This window comes from Protomyctophum parallelum (assembly GCF_964188405.1).
Source record: "Protomyctophum parallelum genome assembly, chromosome: 12".
Taxonomy (NCBI): domain Eukaryota; kingdom Metazoa; phylum Chordata; class Actinopteri; order Myctophiformes; family Myctophidae; genus Protomyctophum; species Protomyctophum parallelum.
In genome coordinates this window covers 49798225-49818237 of record NC_139712.1, presented here as the reverse complement: position 1 = coordinate 49818237, position 20013 = coordinate 49798225, and the positions used below count along the sequence as shown (strand labels likewise).

General features: G+C 42.2%; 3 protein-coding genes across 4 annotated transcripts in view; all 3 read left to right on the top strand.

Moving 5' to 3' along the window:
* Positions 1–1601, top strand: part of rps6ka3b (ribosomal protein S6 kinase, polypeptide 3b) — a 74597-nt gene extending 72996 nt beyond the window's left edge. For both annotated transcript variants that reach the window (XM_083778312.1, XM_083778313.1), the window contains 2 exons: positions 134–274; positions 1400–1601. In XM_083778312.1, the coding sequence (XP_083634438.1) occupies positions 134–274; positions 1400–1522 (264 nt within the window). In that variant the 3' untranslated portion in view covers positions 1523–1601. The remainder of the gene's footprint in view (positions 1–133; positions 275–1399) is intronic.
* Positions 1602–9272: 7671 nt separating this feature from the next.
* Positions 9273–16268, top strand: eif1axb (eukaryotic translation initiation factor 1A X-linked b). Its single transcript, XM_083778318.1, has 7 exons — positions 9273–9429; positions 10344–10427; positions 11556–11659; positions 11921–11971; positions 12961–13042; positions 13659–13750; positions 15087–16268. Exons 1-7 carry the CDS (start codon positions 9414–9416, stop codon positions 15090–15092), a joined length of 435 nt encoding a protein of 144 aa, XP_083634444.1. The 5' UTR covers positions 9273–9413; the 3' UTR covers positions 15093–16268.
* Positions 16269–17332: 1064 nt separating this feature from the next.
* Positions 17333–20013, top strand: part of map7d2b (MAP7 domain containing 2b) — a gene marked incomplete at its 5' end in the record, with an annotated part of 28141 nt that continues 25460 nt past the window's right edge. The window contains 2 exons of the mRNA XM_083777819.1: positions 17333–17339; positions 18215–18316. Of these exons, the coding sequence (XP_083633945.1) occupies positions 17333–17339; positions 18215–18316 (109 nt within the window). The remainder of the gene's footprint in view (positions 17340–18214; positions 18317–20013) is intronic.

Here is a 20013-nt window from a genome sequence, read left to right as displayed (position 1 = left end):
GTGACCATGACTTTTCCTTCTCATCTTTTCCTAGCCCGGAGGTAGGAAGAGTTATTCTGTGTGCATAGAGCCCATTGTTGATGTTGGTTGAAACGTTGAACTCTGAAGTCTTGTGTGACCTTTGACCTCATAGGACCTGGTGTCCAAAATGCTGCACGTGGATCCCCACCAGAGGCTGACCGCCGGTCAGGTCCTCAGACACCCCTGGGTCACACACCGAGACCAGCTGCCCAAATACACCCTCAACAGACAGGACGCACCTCACCTCGTTAAGGTAGGAGACAGAGATGTGTGCGTGAGCACACGCACACGCACACGCACACATGCTCACACGTAGTACACACTACAGATGTAAACCACACCAACACAATATTACAGTTTTGAGTCAATGACGTTGTTTGCCAGCAGGTGGCTCCACAACTACATAAAGTCAAACGGGCTGTCTCTCTCCCCCCATTACAAGCAGACAATGTTCTTTCCTAGTTCTGATTCTGACATCACATCCTGTGTGTGACTCTTGTTTATCGCACCCTTGAGTGTTCAAGGTTCAATGAATGTCCTAAGCCTTCAGTTTGTCCAGTGTTAGTTTTGACAGCAATTTATTTTGTTTTATTCATAGACTATCATAGTCTTTTGATTAATGTTTTTGTTTTATTTGACTAAATACCATAAGAGTTGGTCTACAGTTGAATTAGTCCGCAGCGCGTTGTGAGCTTAGTGTCTTAGTGCTACTGAATCCCATCTCCACTAGTCCCTCCCTAGCATTTCATCATCACAGCTTAGTCTTTATTTTGTTTTCGGCAGTGAAAAAAAGCTAAGATGACTGAACATCATATAGTATCAGTCTACGAAACCCATTAAACCCAGGAAAGCATCTGTGTCATTTTCAGTCTTTGTGTTGGCCATTCAAAAAATAGCAGCCGCGCTGTGAGCTTGTTCATCTGCTATTTTTGGACATTTTTGAAAACATCTTTAAAAGTGTGAGAACTACTGATTTTAGAAGGGATTTGTAGAATCAGACTCAGGTCTTAATGTTTCACCCATTTTGGGCGGGAACCCCTTTTGGTGTTTTAAACATGTTATAATTTAGCATTATTAGCAGGTGTTAGCATCATGTTATGCTTTAGCTATTGAAAAATAGCAGATCTACAAGCTCATAGCGCGCCACCGAGTGGCGCGCTACGAGCGGCGCGCTACGAGCTTGTAGGTCTGCTATTTTTGAAAAATCGAAGAACGACTGACATGGAAACATAGCTTTTTCAGAAAGCTGTCAGGATGTAGAAGACATTTTTAGAATCTGATCTCGGGTCGGAATGGCTTAATGCCCTAATACAGGCTGTGCTAGATCTATCTGATCTCAGGTCTTAATGTTTAAACCCTGTGTGTGACTCCTCCACAGGGAGCCATGGCAGCGACCTACTCAGCCCTCAACAGGAACGTCCCTCCGGTCCTGGAACCAGTGGGCTGTTCCACTCTGGCCCAGCGTAGGGGGGTGAAGAAGCTCACCTCCACGGCCCTGTGACCTCACCAAACCTTCGTAACAACCCCCCCCCCCCACACACACACACACACACACACACACACACACACACACACACACCACCGTCAAACTGTCGCCATCAACTCTGACCTCGTTCTGCCCCCTCCTCCTCCTCCTTCGCTGGACTACTGATGGTCCCTATAGGACCTGACGACGACGACGACGACGACACGAAGACACCAAACTAGGAGCACACAGAATCTGCTCTGCCCCGCGCCCTGCTTTTCCCGTACCATGTTAAGACTACTGGAGCTAGTTACAGTCCTTCCCTCATCTCACTTTAAGATCCGCCGGATCCTTGGCCCCCACTCGTCTCCGTGGATCTGGGATCTTGCTAATGCCAAATAGGAGCACCAAGCCCCACCCACCTCCCTCCATCACTGGCGTGTTACCCTAAGAGATTATTCCACACACGACACACCCCTCTTCCTGTTAACTCCCAGCCACTGGGAATGCCAACGCCAAATAGGAGCACAGAATTCCAATTTGCTGCCACCTCCTCCGACTCTGTGATTATTATAATGGACTATTCCTTCACAGAGTATAACGCTGGAACGCTGAACAATGGTATTGTTGTCTGCGGTGGGAGAGTTCTATTTCCACGTGTGCAGTGCCCCGCTACGGACAATCAGTGCTGCCTTGTCGTATGCCCCGAAGACTCGCTGTCAGTGGAGGAATTCAATAAAAGAATGAGCTGTAATTATTAGAGGAAGGGGATAGTTGGAACAACAGCAACTGGCGATAAACCCAACATACGTATGCATCTAAAAGAGCTTACTTTTGCGTTCTGATACTGTGGTTGATATTTACTTTGTAGCTGTGGATTCACATTGCGTCCAAAATAAAAGCTCAAGTAGCCAATGGAGCGAAGGAATCAACGAGACTTACCGGTAGTCCTTAAAGAAACACAACACAAAGGCTATATTGTAATCAAATAGAGTCCCAGAGGTGATGCGGATGTTCGTACGAGCAACAAATGAATGTGGCTGTGTTGGCCTCGCGGTTGGGTTTGTTGTTGAGGGGAGGGGGGGGTCAATCAGCAGCACAGCCCTGTACCCTCTTGCTGGTTAACCTGGCTAACAAGATGTTTTATATACCCAACATCATTCACCCCATGCCTTTTTTGCTGTGCTCGGCCTCACTGATGACAATGAAGATGACAAAATGGTGGACTGACCATCCGTACGTCCGTCCCCCCACTCTAGCAAATGAAACTGTAGACTTGGAGTGGAGAGAATTTGACATTGACATTATGGACATTTTAACGTGGTGCTTTGGGCAGTATCATTTTAAAGGAGAATTCCATACAAAAAGGCTTTCTTACCTTTCTTTGTAGTTGTTACGTCCCCACCAAAGAGGTCCAGGTGTTTTTTTGTGCAAAAGCTCCTTATTGGCTATCTCCCCTACCATAAGCCCTAAATGAATTGCATTTAATTGAATGGGAATTGAATGGGGCTATGGGGTGTTGTGCTAATTCGCTTATTTCTATCGCTCAAAATTATAATTTCTTTGTATATATCCTCTCTTCATAATGTAAATAATATCCCAAGCGGCACACTTTACTACTTCTTTCGATGGAAATAAGTGAACTAGCATAACACCCCATAGCCCCATTCAATTCCCATTCAATCCAATGCAATTAATTTAGGGCTTATGGTAGGGAAAATAGCCAATAAGGAGTTTTTGCACAAAAAAACACCTGGACCTCTTTGGTGGGGACGTAACGACTACAAAGAAAGGTAAGAAAGATAAGAAAGCATTCTATCATGGAATTCTCCTTTAACCTTCAATGCCAGTAAAAAGCACATTAAGTCAAAGTGAATTTGGGAGCTCTGGATGGAATAATAATAATAAGCGCTGGTCTGGGAGCAGTGGGCCCCGCCCATGGTTCCTCTGCTTCAACTGGCGGGACACCCCGACTTATGAACACCCTCATCTCCTGTCTGTTTGTCTGTCTGTCTGTCAGTCAGTCTCTCCGGACCTTCTGCACGAGTGTGTGAAAATGACCGACGACGTGCATCTCTGTGTGGGTGACACAGGGAAACTGAACTGTAAATACTGCGCTGAAGCAACTCAGGTTTCTGTTGATAATGCATTTTTTTTTATATTATCTCCCGTTTAGGAGAGCTATATGTACATAAGCACACAGGTGGGTTGTTGGAATTAGAAGATCCATGGATGATGACCTTTGTCAGGATGGAGAGATCCTATGAACAAACCTACTCAATGAAGACTTCCCTTTGAGGAGGTTTACCTAAACAGATTAATTATAAAACCAAATTACAGTACCGCCAACTGTTTCACATACTGTATATACACACACTATACATACTGTATAGTGTGTGTATCTTTTAGTTTAACTTGTCTCTGTCGGGTGGAAGCCTCATATGTTCAGAGGATTCAACTCAAGCAAAACAATAGAACAACTTTCTTTTCTCTCCACAGGCACACTTTTGGGTTACATTTCCAAATTAAATCTATAATCTACAGTCTCTTATCTAACCTGCTCTGATCAACACAGGTCTACGGTGTGTGTAATGGCTGAAGGAGTTGTTTCTCTGTAGGAACCATCATCCATTGCTCTGTTAATGTTTGTGCTCAAAGAAAGAAGTTGGTTTTCTGCCACAGATACCTTTAAACTGCGCACAACCTGCCTGTCTTATTCCAAAACTTAATTTTGTAGCAGCAATCAGCCAGTCCAGTCAATCAATAAATCAGTGATGTATAGTAGTATTTTTGGTTAGAACTGATAACATTCCAACAAATTGTCCCTGCCTGGTGGAAACCATCTCTGTCACTGCACTAGCTGTGACAGAGTTGGTGAAACGCGTCACTGTTTGGTGAAAAGTAGTGACTCCATGTGTGTATTGGAATTGATGTGATTGTCTACAGTCCCCAGACCAACACTATGGGTTGGCAGGGACGGGGACTATAGGTGGAATCTGGCATAATAATGATTAATTTGGGGACAAAACCCCCCCGAACAAAATTACAAATTCATCAATAAAATAACTGATAACATTCCATTTGTGTTGCTTAATACGGTTCTCAAATATTTTCGTACCCCTGAAATGATAATGTATTTAGCCGCGGAACCCCCTCTGAAACGGTTTTGTCTTTTGTGTCAGGAAGGAACCCCTGAAGAGAAGATTTTTAATATTCCAAAATCGTATAGTAGTATAGTAGATATACAAGCATCCAGAATACAAGCTGTGAGCTTATATATCTACTATTCTTGAAGTATAAAAAAAATAGTTAAGTGGTTAAAATGATTGTAACGCTATCAACCATTATGCTGGGGAACTCCTGGAACCACACCAAGGACCCCTAGGGGTCCCCGGACCCCACTTTGAGAACCACTGGCTTATTAGACTGGCCTACATAGGTTCTGACTCTACAGCATGGGACTCAATTTTGTGTTAACCATAAAGTTATCAACCATTTAGAAGTCTTTGGAAAAAAGTGTGTATTTGTCCACAACACCACTTTTGGGTCCCGAGCTATAGGCCTACCAGTTGAGAAACACAGCTATGGCATACTGCTTTAACCTGATCTGTCTGTGCCTATGCCCTGCAGTCAGTTCTGCCAGTAGGGGACCTTGTGAGCAGCGTTGGGATCCAGAACCAGATCCAACATTTAGGAACCAGGAATTGATTCCCTCACATTTTGAACCATTTCCGGAACCAGGTATCAGTCACTGCTACAATTATATAAAATGCTGTTGAAATACCACTTGCTCTTTTATTATTATTCAAGACTCATTGATTGCATCAGTAAAAGCACAGCTACCTATTATAACCATAATACAGAATAATACATCATAAGCCATGATAGAATCTTATTAACCATTAGGTGTAATTAGATTTAGATTTCCATGCTTGTGGCGACATCCAGGCCTCTTTCTCTCTCTCCTTGGTTGTCTGAATGTGTGTGTAAACATAAGGGATGTAACTGTTTCTCAGAGACAAAAACAAGAAAGTTATTATTTCTATATAATTTTATATAGTAAATGTGCAAAGCATCCTTGCCTCGTTCTTTCACTGTACAGCTTTGGTAAAAGGAATGTATCTTTAATGTTTCGTTTTGCTTTTTCTTTCTCCAATTATGAATAGGAAAACTTCAGTATAGTTGTATCTTTCTCTGTCCCATTTGTCACTTCATGTTTTTATCCCTGCAGAGGTGTCCATGCCACTCTGCGTATTGCATTCAGCCCTGCTGCTGCTAGTCCAAATCTCTGTTTTTCTATTTGCAGTGAGGGGAGACGTTTCTATTGAAAATAATAATTAAAAACTTATATTTGAAAAATAAGGCATGGTGGGTTTTTTTGTCTAATCACTGTATACTAGAGCGGCGGCCTACTTGTTGTAAATGCATACGGAGTAAGAGGCCTTTTTGGGGCGGTCATGGAGAACCGTTGGTCCGATAGTTTCGACACTGGCCACTGCACCCCCGCTGTGCCCGTCTGGCCTCTACAGCGGTGCCCGTTGGGCACTGGCCTACTGGAACGATGCAAGTTGGAAATGTGTCCCAGTGATGACCTGTAGTCTTTCCTCTGGCCCCCTGGGAGCCCAATCATGGTCTAGCTCTGGTCCATAGAATCCTTAAAGGGATTGTGACATTAAAAAAAAGGTTTTGGAATTGTTCTTTTTTTTTTTAGGTTTTCTAATCTCAATTGCACCCAAAAAACATGAACTTTTAACATTCAGTAGATTTTCTGTGATCTGGGGTTTTCTGGCTCAAACAGGTGCTCTGACTTTTCGGCAGATTGTGATGTAAGATCCTGCAAATCCCATATACTGTATGTCAATGGGATTTGCCAGCAGATGTCACTGTTTTCACTGTTTTCATTGTAGCTCAAAAGGCTTCCAAACCCCAAAGAAAACTTCAGACCACAGAAAATCCACTGAATGTTCAAAGTTCAGGTTTTTTTGGGTGTAATTGAGGTCATAAAACCTAAAAGAAAAAAGAAAAATAAATGAAAATGAATGTCATAAAACCTTTAAGGCTATGGACCACAGCTAGGTCTAGCCACAGTCTGTTACAAAAAAAGTAAAAAAAAACTTTACATACTCAAAATGGTGTGTAAACAAAGGGAAACGTTGGAAAACATGTGTACATCATAACACTTAATAATGATCAAGATTGGCCAATCATATTTTCAATTAAAATACCCAAAACAGGCCCAGGCCGTAGCGTAACGGTCTGGGCACCGGACTGGTGATCCAGTCGCGGTGTGCCGCGGGTTCGACTCCCGAACCCGACACGGCCTTTACCGCATGTCATCCCCCCATCTCTCTCCCGTTTCCTGTCAGCCTACTATCTGTCCCTTAAAAAATCAATAAAAGGCGTAAGCCTCAAAAAATATCTTAAAAAAAATATATATATATACCCAAAACATGTACAAACCCAGTTCAATAGTTTATTTAGAGAGAAAGAGCAGAGCTGTGCGTGTCTATGCAGACAGTCATGATGAGTGTACAGGGAGTCAAAGAGAGGGAGTCAGCACACTTCCCAGGGGTTGAGAGAGCCTGTGCTGAGGGTCAGGGGGTCAGATGTGATCTGGCGGCTGGTCGGCAGGAAGACTAGTATCCAGCAGTGGCACCATAGACTGTAAGTGGCACATATGATGCTTGGGCAGCCAGAAGCCTCGGATCTTTATGTTAAGGCTAAAGCCTTACAGGGACTCTATGGCACTGTTTACGAGTGTTACAGTGGGGTGGCATCCAACCAAACTGTGGACCAGGACCGATGTTTGGGTGGGTCACGAGTAAAATATCAGGTTGTTTTTGTTTTTCTCGTTAAAAATTATTCCAGGAAAGAAGAAAAGAAAAAACGTAAGACGTAAGAAAATAGCATGCAGATTTAATGGGAAGACATCAATATTCTCTTGGGTTAAAAAGTTTGGGAACTGACTACACTATGGTGTTGAACACTGAGTCTACACTGGGCGTACACCACAACTACAATGTAGTGTAAGGAAGACATGGCCGTGTATCCCAAGGTGCGTATCCATGGCTTGCCTATTCCCACTATAGGCTGAGGAAGAAATGCCACTTGACAGTTTTCAAATCAGCCTCATGGTGGCGCTGCAACAGGCCAAGTTGCGTCTCACACACACACCACACACCATGCATGCACACACACACGCGCACGCACGCACGTACGCACACACACACACACACACACACACACACACACACACACACACACACACACACACATTTAATATATGCTTACCCCACCCCAACCTGAACTCTGGTTTTCCAGCTTTAACGACTTAAACGCCAGCATCCTTCTTGTGAGAAAGGCTTTCACAAAAATAGCACACACACACACACACACACACACACACACACACACACACACACACACACACACACCCAAACAAACAAATATGTTTAAATTACTCCTAAACATTTTGCCAAACATCACACACTCTCCAGTCCTATCCTCCTGGTGGAGACCTGTGCCCAGAAGGGCACTTTTTCTCTTAGGGCCCATTTAACCATATGCATTTGGATGGCAAAAATGGCAGATCTGCAAATTCAGTGTCTTGAATGAGATGTGCTGTGAGTTTGCATATCTGCTATTTTCCAGCATAGGACCGTTGCACAGTGAAGTATAAACAAGGCTTTAGGATTTATAAGTCGCTTTTAGAATCCTCCTCCTCAGGAGCATATCCACGGATATCATACAAGCCGTGCATATCCACGGATAGCCTATCCCAAGCCGTGCATATCCACGGATATCATACAAGCCGTGCATATCCACGGATAGGCTATCCCAAGCCGTGCATATCCACGGATAGGCTATCCCAAGCCGTGCATATCCACGGATAGGCTATCCCAAGCCGTGCATATCCACGGATAGGCTATCCCAAGCCGTGCATATCCACGGATAGCCTATCCCAAGCCGTGCATATCCACGGATAGCCTATCCCAAGCCGTGCATATCCACGGATAGCCTATCCCAAGCCGTGCATATCCACGGATAGGCTATCCCAAGCCGTGCATATCCACGGATAGGCTATCCCAAGCCGTGCATATCCACGGATAGGCTATCCCAAGCCGTGCATATCCACGGATAGCCTATCCCAAGCCGTGCATATCCACGGATATCTCACACAGATACATGTACTGTACTGTAATTCTACAAACTGTTAATAAATATTTCAATCAATCAATCAAACACACACACACACACACACACACACACACACACACACACACACACACACACACACACACACACACACACACACACCACACTGTAACTATTCTGATGTATTATAGACAGACAGACAGACAGACAGACAGACAGACAGACAACTGACAGACAGACAGACAGACAAAATCTGTCTGAATCTATATATGATTATTCTGAAATGTCACCACGTTTCAATAAAGCTACATGGTTTTGAAGCGCTTGTGCGGGCGCATGCGCAGATCGTCCCAGCACTGTGTTGCCATGTTCGCTTATCATAAGCGACTATGGGCTTGTTTTTCGGTAAAGTCACTTACATTTTCATGTCAGTAGTACCCATTATTAACAAAAGTTCCAATCAACTATTATGATGATTATTATTATTATTATTTTTTCCCGAACAAATTGCTCATTCTTTTGTGGAGTGACTTATTTAATTTGGGCTTGGTTTCATAGACCTGGTAGCTTATTTCGGTCGCAGAATCTGGCAACACTGCTCCCAGCAGCACCGCACCAACAGCAACAGAGGCTGCTGCTATCTTTCACTTCACGTCGTCACGCGTACACCGTCATTATTTCCCTCTGTCTGCTTGACCACTGTAAACATTTATCAAGAACAACCGACTCGTCTTCTCACCACGGCAGACCGTGAGCTAGAGGTGTAAAGAATATGCCCAAGAATAAAGGTAAGGTTTTATCGAACCGTAATTCGATCTGACTTGTGTTTTTGTTGGCTGAGCGCGCCGCGTCTCTCTCTCTCTCACACGCATTGAAAACGTGACACAAACCCTCTGAAACCAGCTAATAGTTAGCTTACATATGGATTATAATGTTATCGTAACGTTATACCCGGCAAGTTAGCTGCCGTTTGAGGACAGTTATTGTATATCCAGTGAGCGGCGAGGTGTTTAAATGACGGCATGCCGCAGTTTGTGTCGTACTAGGATGAAGATGATTTAAATGGGGCTAGCTAACCGGAGTAGCCATATCTATGGGAGTAGCATCCAGCCGTTGTGATTCTGTTGCTAGTTAGCCTGCTAGCTAACTCACTCAACCGCACCCTGGGCCGGCCTGTGGCTGTCATCCATTTGTAACATCAGTGACAACAACAACTTCATGTTAAATTCGTAACTAACTATCCAGTCTATACGACCAAACCTCGTTTTAGTCTAGATAACTTTCAGTTAGCCAGGCCGATGCCACCTGCTGTGTTAAGTTAACGGTGGGTTGTCGTACTTAAAACCAACACAGTGGCGCCGTGACCTCTCCACTGTGAAAGCAGCATAACTTTTTATTTAACTTTTATGTTAACGTTAAATGGAGGTCCATTGTTTACACATGGGCAGTGGTACCCCAATAGAGATGTAACCTAGTTGTCAGCAAGCAACTCTTCATCGCTGGTAACATTAGTTGACTTAACTTGGGTCTCGCGTTACTTCTCTCTGAATTGAATACACAGGAACACAACGGAAATAAACCCTCTGGGCTTTTTGTGTTATCCCTTCATCACCATTGTATAATAGTACCACTGTACTATTGCAAACTGTCAAAGTATTTAATCAATCAAAACTGACATTCAAACATTTGTGTATCCCATCAGGAAAGGGAGGAAAGAATCGGCGACGTGGAAAGAACGAGAATGAATCTGAGAAGAGAGAGCTGGTGTTCAAAGAGGACGGACAGGGTACGTATTTGTTATCACCAGATGGGATTTTTTTAAGCCCTTTGATTGCTGACATTTTAGCCTTGGTCAGAATGGTGCGCTAGTGGCTGGAAGGTGGCCAAGCCGATTCCTAATTCAGTTTGGCCGTAGGAAACTGAATGTGAGTGTCAATGTACATCTTATTGAATGGTTAAAATTATCTCCTGTAGTCCACTAGTCTTTTATCTGAGACCTCAGCCTAGTGCCATGTTGTGCACAATCCACCAACAACAGAACAAGGTTATTTGTCAACCACAACAAAGTGAAGATGTTTGCCACCACAAGACACGTTTTTCAAATGTGTTGGATGGTGATACAAGCCTTGCATACACTGCCGGATTTCCTCACAATTTGACATAGAAAGAAGACTAACGGTATACCAGGTGAACAAGTGAAATTAGAATCCTTATTATCCTGACCTAAAAAATATATATATTTTGTTTACTAAAGAGCTGGACTGATGGTTAGTCCCTGTTACTGAACACTACATATTGGAGTATAGAGCTTTAACCTTTTAACAAAATACTTAGTTTTTACTTTTACAAAATCATATCACTTCTAATCAAAATGGCACACAATCTGGCTGTCCATTTGGCTATGCAGTGTTTGTATGTGTTGATGAAATGTATATTAATAAAATCCATTATAATATGACGAGGAGTTTTACGCTTCTCCATTTCAAACTATGTGAGACTTTACATCCTAGATGTAAGAATGAATTGGGTTAATATGTTAAGGAGCAGATTCTGACTGCAATGGTATGCAGATCTACATTTTGGATTTCATATACTCTTTACTCAGTCTTAATTCCACTTATTGCATTGTCCAACTTTGTATTTCTTGTTGAATAATAGACCAGAATAAGAGTTCTGTAATTTATGTCATGCTCCCTGAATTTGTGTTCGTTCAAAGTCAAGTATGTTGATCTGAATGAACATTCTAGTCTATATATTTGACGTGTCGGGGCACCTTGGCTCGAACCCTTAAACTCAAACACATAATGTTGACTATTTAACCAATTAAGCTTTTGCTGCAGAAGCTTTGATACACGAATGCGTAAATTATAAAAGTATAAAAATGTGGTCTAATACATTTTCTCCCCGCTCCCAGAATATGCTCAGGTGATCAAAATGTTGGGGAACGGACGTCTGGAGGCCATGTGCTTTGACGGGGTCAAGAGGCTTTGCCACATCAGAGGAAAACTCCGGAAAAAGGTAGGAATTTCCCATCCTGTCTTTCTCCACTAACGCACAGAGAAGCCCCCCCAACCCCCTGACATATTGCTGACGTGACGCTTTCTCAGCGGTCAGTCAGCAGCCATCGCTGTGGCACCGTTGGCTCAATGGCTCTGTGAGAGAGGGGTCATAAAGTGCATTTCGGTGTCTTTCTTTTTTCAGCTTGAGGTATAACACAGGCTCTTTGTGATTTAACTGACTCTACTGTTTGTTTGTTTTTTTGTTTTTCCTTTCTCCTAGGTGTGGATTAACACATCGGATATCATTCTGGTCGGGTTGAGAGATTACCAGGTGTGTTGGTCATTCACATGGATCACAGGTCTTATTGTTTTCAAATAATACTGCAGATTAATATGACAAGCTTGACTGCATATGTTGTGAGCCAGACAACATTTCATGTTTCTCTGCACTGATGCTGCCTAAGGCCTATCTATGCCAACACTGTGTTGAATCAGTCAAGGAACCCCAAATTGATATGTATTGGCCTGCAGACTCCCATCTGAAAATGTGTGCCAGGGAGGGACCGCCTGAAGAAAGATTTGTGGGTTAAAAAAAGGGGTTATTTAAAAATGTCCAATACTTTCAAGATTTAAAAAAGTAATAAAAAAAGGAAAAAATGCAAATTTTTATAAAATGGTTAAAATTTCCTGGAATTTCCCTGGAACGCGCTTGTGCGCGCATGCACATTCCCCAAGGAACCCACTTTGAGAACCACTGGATTAGGCCACAGACCCCAATTTGATCATTTTGTTTACATTTAACAAATGGAACGAAATTGGCCCAGTAGTGTCCGAATTGTTTACATCAATTCACTCTGTGTTACAGACTGCTAAGGATCCATTGACATAATATAATAATCATATATATTAGTACACAATTATTATGATAAAGTAATGTTAACTACCGGTATATAATAACCCTATTTATAACATTCTTCTCATGTGCGACTCTGGATTCTGTGTGATCAAATCTGTCTTCTCCTGTTCCAAATGTGTCTTTCTGTTTTCGCTCAAATTATTTCCTTTTTGTCCTTTGTTATTTGTGTTGTTTCTCTTCTGTTTGTTTCCCTGTTAGTTTTATGTCCCTGCCCCCCCCCCCACAATAAGCACAATAAGCCATTGGCTTCAGCCTAAACCCTTTTGGTCTCTACAACAAATGTAAAAAATACGAAGAAATGAATACATGTAATGTTTATTTTATGACCAAAATAAAACTGAACCGAATATTGTTTTAAGACGAGTTCTCTTTTCAAACCACTAACTGATTGGTCTTTTCAACAGGACAACAAAGCTGATGTTATATTGAAATATAACGCAGATGAAGCTCGCAGTTTGAAAGCTTACGGAGAACTGCCAGAGCATGGTGAGTTAAAGGGAACATTGGCAACAGTGCCACACTTCAGGCAAACAGTACTGCAGTCAATCACTGCAGGGGTTGTTTATTTTAATAGTAAAATATGTGGTGTCAGTTAATACACATGTGTACCAAACGGCTCGTTGTGAGTTGTAAGCATACATACATTCCTGTTTCATAGTAATAGGGTATAGAAAATGTCACTCGCTCATCCCTATGGTCACAGAAGTAATTTCTCTATGCATAATGGCATTGGGTCAGCTTAGAATAGTCTCATAAGAAGTGTGGTGCAAAAATAAACACATTTCCGCTGCAATATTGTCAGGGAGATGGCTCTGTATCGTTTGCGATATAGTCTGTTTCTGGCGAAAATGTAACTAATTGTGTGCCGGTAACTTAAATGTTTTGTAGTAAAACCGCATGTGTTCATTTTTGGAACACGGTTCTAATGCCACTATATTAAACACGTCTATGGGAGTTCAGAATGTGAGTAAAAAAATGTGATCTGTGTAAGATGTGTTAATTACATCTGACTTCAGTACTCTAGAAATAACTAATGACCATCACTGCTTCATGTTTGGCTTTCTTTCTCATAACTTATTTTCACCACTCCTGCACCACACAGCCAAAATCAACGAGACGGACACCTTCGGTCCTGGGGACGATGACGAGATCCAGTTCGATGACATTGGTGACGATGATGAGGACATTGATGATGTAAGTACTACCATTGTTTCCACAGTGAGTTTTGTGTCAAAGGCCAAGTAGGCTCTACTGGAGCCTACTGACTGCGATTAGGTAACACGGAGATGTCTGATGTTGGTCGCGTTGTCCGACTATTACGAACCCTAAATCTGACCGTAACTAACCCTAAGCTCGGTCTCAACCGGCCCCGTAAGTCCCCTAACCTCATATCAGTCTTAACCGGCCCCGTAAGTCCCCTAACCTCATATCAGTCTTAACCGGCCCCGTAAGTCCCCTAACCTCATATCAGTCTTAACCGGCCCCGTAAGTCCCCTAACCTCATATCAGTCTTAACCGGCCCCGTAAGTCCCCTAACCTCATATCAGTCTCAACCGGCCCCGTAAGTCCCCTAACCTCATATCAGTCTCAACCGGCCCCGAAAGTCCCCTAACCTCATATCAGTCTTAACCTGCCACGTAAGTCACTTGCGATGTTTTTGCTTCAGCGGCAGTAATTTCACTTCAGTGTTTCCTAATCTTCATTGCATCGTCTTGTTCAGTAACCTACTGGTTGATAACATTCGAAGCGTGTTTTGCAACATGGTGGCTTGCTGTCAAATTGGTGCAGGGCCACATTCCTGGCGCTGCACGATTCTTAATCGAATGTGAATCTCGATTTTCCATGACAAGAATTTAGATCACGATTCTCATTTTTTCCATGAAAATATTTATTAAAAAAAACATGCAAAAGAGTAACTAAAATGAATCGGACAGCCAACTAGTATAGTGTTGCACAATTCTTCACAAAATGAGATTGCATAGGTGTCTGAATCTAGATCTCGATCTTTTTTCGATGAATTGTGCAACACTAGTCAAATGGTTCAAATTGCAACATTTGTCAGTATGTAGAAGAGACTATATAGATCCTAGAGTTGGCTACCCTATGAACCATTTATATTGCTGCAATGGCACCATTGACGGCAAACCAAAACACAGCATCCAAGTTTCTGTGTCTTCCACAATGCTCTTCTCTCCTTGAAAAACCCCAACAAATTGTACCCTTTGATTGACCTGTGATATAAACATAACTGACCCAAAGAATTGTCGACCGGGAGTTGAACCAAATGAGCAATACACACATACTTGTGCTTTACTTGATAATTTTTGAGTTGAGGGAGGATTTGCTAAATTAAATGACAAAACATTACATTGAAACTTTCTTAGCCACCAGAAAGATCTGTAACCTATAAAAGATGACAAGGAAAAATAAACTTGAAGTAACACTCTTCAACCACTGCATGTTGAAGCATGGAAAGAGAAGACAACTTTATATGAGTATTTATATTGGGTTTTTTCTTGTCTTTTCCCAGATCTAAGGACCCGCTACGGGAGGGGAAATGTGGGATTTTACTAGCGATGCTCCCATTTGGATTTTTTGAGCCGATAATCCTATCATTATTATTTTTTATCAGCCTATGCCAGTCCAATATCAGTTTAAGATACAGTATGTTCCACCATTAGTTTGTTTACCCTCAATAAGTTTTTTTTTGTGTGCAAACCATCAAGTGCAGTTTAGTAGAACAACATTGATACATACATTTAATTCACAGTTGTGAATGGTTAATTGAGCACTTGGAATCCACCATGGAATGGTGGATAGAATATCATATTTACTGCTTGCTGTCCAATGGAAGTTACTGTAGTTGAAAACTGTATGGGCGACTATCAGATCAATGTGTGCACGTCGCCCATCACACTTGGATTGGAGGAGGGGGAAAAAAACAGGCTGATCATCGTTCTGTTGATGCTGTCGGGGAGGCCTGCACACTTGGAGCATCACTAGACATTTTACCCTTTTATTTGCTTCTAGTGTCAATGGAATGAGAAATTACCAGCCCCATCTCCGGCATGTCTCTCTTGCTTAAAAAAAAAAAGAAAAGAAAAAAAAAGAGGTTCGATACGACTGCAAGCAACTCATGAGAAACAGTACCTAATGTGTTATCTTTTTAAATGTATTTATATTGATTTCACACTGTGGAATTTAGTAAGAAGTACAGAATCTCTGGATTCGCAAATAAAAAGATAAACCATTTTGTGTTTTGGTCTGGCGGTCATTATCATATTATTAGTCTAACAAATGTATGTTCAGTACAGTATAGATGGGTTCAAAAATGTTTATTGAAGATGGGGAAAAGATAATTAACTTTGAAGATGCCTATTTGTGTTTTGCATTTCTTGTTTCACTTAATTGCATTGAATATTTTATTTGCTTATCTCCCCCCCCCCCCCCCCTAAAACAAGGCAAAATCAAAATGTATTTTTTGTATTTCCCTAATTTGTGTTTCTGTCTGCTGTTCTTTGTTTCCTTGTTTGTTTTTTTGCTTTTTAGTGGCCTCTGTCTTCGTCACTTACATTTAAGTGCCCTCAGATTGGCTGCTTATGTTCTCTAGACCTCAGAGAGAGAGCCTGTTGTGTTTATCAGAGCCAATGAAAAATATGTTCTATGATGTCTGAAGGTTGAGTGTAGGTGTCCAATAAAGTTCTTAACTCCATCCATTTCGAATTACGTTCTTGATCATGCCATTTCATTGTGCTGGTATTTCAGATCAGTAGCACCATCTTAAGATGGTCTTAAGATGGTGCTATTGAGCTCTAAATCGTTTGGATGGTCAGTCACAGACCATAGTCTACTCTGACATCTGGTGTGTAAGTCAACACTACCAGTCGTGACTTATGGCATTTGGGTAGTTACATTCATTACTTTGACAAATAAAGGTCTGTTACCGACTTACCGTATCTAATGTATTGAAAATAAACAAAGTACGGTAGGTTAGGGTCGGGTGAGTGCATTAATTAAGAGACTGGATTTTATGCTTGTATACTTAACAGAATATTAAGCTATTATCTCAACATTACGGATTCCCAACGAATATTGCTTTTCTTTATAGCATTCCGATTCTTTTTAGAATCGGCTAGTATCAGGCGACACCGATGATATGAGTAATCCGTGCGGGGGGGGGGGGGTACTTGTATGCTAAACAATGACGTAATCGTGCCTCTAGCTGCTAGCACGTGTGCTCTTCCATGACGCTGCTTTCTCCAGTACACAGCACGTGCAGGCACATATTCACATATATATATATATGCACTGTGCAGGCAGAGGCAGACAGACATGGATGGATGAAACGAGTCTGTTTCTATTTTCGCGTTACAGAGGTAGCCTTGCGGGATAAATAGGCTATAACCTCGCGTCACCAGGTTTTAATAAGCATAATGGTGTGATGCATCATATGCTGCTGGTGCTGGCTCCACAGTCCGTTTTAATTAAGGCCACTTGAAAATATTTTGTGTGGGACGGGCGCGCACGCACGCACGCGTGCACTCCACACATAAACATATAGTAGCCTATACAACGTACGCATGCACCCCAAGTAACTCCCCTCCCTCTCTCTGGCATAAGCTCTCCACACTTGGCATGTAGACAGAGACAGCGATAGCTCCTTGCCGCAGTGGTTTTATTGAACAAGTGGGTCTGCAGTGTTTTAATCCTATCGTCAACACAGGGCACGCGGGGTCCCGCCTGAGATATATTGACGAACGACAATCGACAACTGAGATGACAGGTGAGGCATGCATGCATCCATCTATTTATGTTTCAGTGAGGAAGACCTTCAACAAACGAAATAACGGTGAACATCGAGAGGATATATCGTATGTCGTATCACACACAATGGTCGAGTAGATGATAATAGCTAGAAGAATTGATTGTGCGCAAGCCACAAATCAGCTGTTTTCTTAACGTGTTTCTTGACTGAAGTGATGAAGAAGAAAATGTAATTTCTGTGTGGAATCATAGCCCAGCTGCCTAGCCCAGGGGTCTGCAACCTTTTTTAAATGAACTATGGTGCCATGTTTTAATTTTCTAGAGATGCCAGTGTGCCATATCAACATTAATTTTAATGACACCACATACAATTATAAATTAATATATAACGTTTTTTCACATTGTTATAATGATCATTTTTAGACTCACCACCAAAGAACAAGACTATAGAATAGGCTTAGCCTACAGTACACACTATCATCATCCACACAGAATGTATGTACTATTGACTTCTGACCCCTAACAGCAGTTGACTGACAGAACGTTTGACAACTTAACCCCCATATGGGTAACCATGAGTCCCCCAGGGTCACAACTGTCTCAGCACAACGTGAGCTTGTCGATCTGCTATTTTTGTGAAGGCCTTTCTCACAAGAAGGATGCTGGCGTTTAAGTGGTTAAAGCTGGAAAACCAGAGTTCAGGGTGGGGTGGGGTAAGCATATATTAAATGTGTGTGTGTGTGTGTGTGTGTGTGTGTGTGTGTGTGTGTGCGTGTGCGTGTGCGTGTGCGTGTGCGTGTGCAATGTGCATGCGTGCACCTGCTTGCTTATGGGTGTGTTCGCATTTTCTAGCCAATGTTATTAACATGACTCATTTGTGATTGTCCCGTCCAGCCCTGACCACTTCGCCTTTAAGGGCTCTGACCAGCGGGCACAGGTCTCCTTCTGGACACAGGTCGCCTTCTCGTTCACCGACTACCCACAGCAGTCCAGCAGGTAAACACAATGCAGTTTACCAGAGTATGACAAGTTAGCAGGCACGGTCTATTCGGTCTAATAATAGAACCCTGCATTGTGCAAACTGTGCAGTGTGCACACATTTTGTCTCATGTCTTTCTTGTCTCGAGTGTTAGTGTGCGTATGATAATGTATCACTGAATGTCTGTTGTGTATATTTCAGCACAGAGCTATAAATAAATGATATGCTATGATCAGCAACGCTGACATCACGTATGCTAATGCTACTGTCAAAAGGTTTTTTTCTACTGATAACATTTCATGCGTCAAGAAATGTAGAATGTTTATCCCATTTAGACCTGACGCCGATTCTAAAAACACCTTCCAAATCCTATATCGTCTCTGTCAGCTGGAAACCTCTTATATGTCCAAAACTGTTACTTTTGAGGAATCAAATAAAATAGCAAAAGTAACAGATCTGCAAGCTCAAAATGCGAGCTTGCACATCTGTAGTATGATCAAGTATAGGGCGTTATCGTTAATTTATGAAAAAATATGGAGATATATGAGAGGGGGGGGGACTTTTTATTATTTCTACACAACAACTCTAAGGTATATTAATATTAATGACACAGTTCAATGTTGAAAATGAGTGGTATTCGCCTCAATGAGTGAGGTGAGGCTAGTAGGGGGGGGGCTGAACGGACAGCTCCAGTGTGTTTCTCAGCCAGTGTCTATCATAGCATGGCCTGGTTTCCCTTGGCCTCCATAGACTGACACCGCCTTCCATTCACTGAAAACTTTGTATTCAGTTTAAAACAAGCTCCACCAGTCATAGAACTCGGGTTCAAATCTGACCCCTTGCTCGTCTCTTCTCCCTCTCTCTCTGCCCTTGGTTTCCTGACTCTATGCTAATCTAATCTACTACCGAAGTCCTGACGTTACTCCTGAAGTACTCGTCTAAAGTTTTTCTTTATGGAAAATAACATTAGGTCATCTTAGGTGACCTTCACACCAGAAAGCTTTACTGCGCTTAAAACGAATCCTGCTGCACATTGTCAGAAAGTGCGCTTCGTTTGGCAGGTGTGAAGCTTCATTCGAATCCTAATGCGCATCAAAGAACCGCATTCTACAAATAAAGGAAATTAAGCAAACTACCATGTGGCGGATAAGGAGCTACACACAGTTGGAGACGGAGAAGGGATATTCATTTCACGCAGTGCAAAGATGTCCCGTTAGGTTACCATGTGACGTGGTCAAATAAGGAGACCGAATTAAGCCCTCATCGAAATATGAGGACAAGCACATTAATATATTGCTTAAGGAAAAAAACACTGCAGTGTACAGAATATTCTGTCTGTCGTGCGTAAACATGGAGGGCTGGAGAGTGGAGACTTTCTTCATCTTGTTTGAATATAAATACTTCAAAATTAAAACACATGTTTAGCTCAGCATGAAACTGTATAGCTAACATGGCATGTGCATAATAATTGTAGGCTATATGGTGATCAGATCATCATGGGACTCTGGGAGTAGGCTATACTATTGTAAACTTCGGATCATTTTGCGCTCCCGTCTCCGCTGTGCCTCGTTCATGTGCTCACACACTCACAGTAAGTCCCCGACTACACACTGCATCCGTTACCCTGACTTTACGTCAAAAGTCCTAATTATTACTTACTATATTTTTTAACACCATAGCCTTCACTGTGTATTTTATGAATTGAACACATTGA

Bases quoted from the DNA above. Each gene is read 5' to 3' on its own strand.
- eif1axb (XM_083778318.1), top strand. The intron at 11,660-11,920 runs GTAGGAATTTCC...CCTTTCTCCTAG, and splicing joins GAGGAAAACTCCGGAAAAAG to GTGTGGATTAACACATCGGA. The intron at 13,043-13,658 runs GTGAGTTAAAGG...TGCACCACACAG, and splicing joins CGGAGAACTGCCAGAGCATG to CCAAAATCAACGAGACGGAC.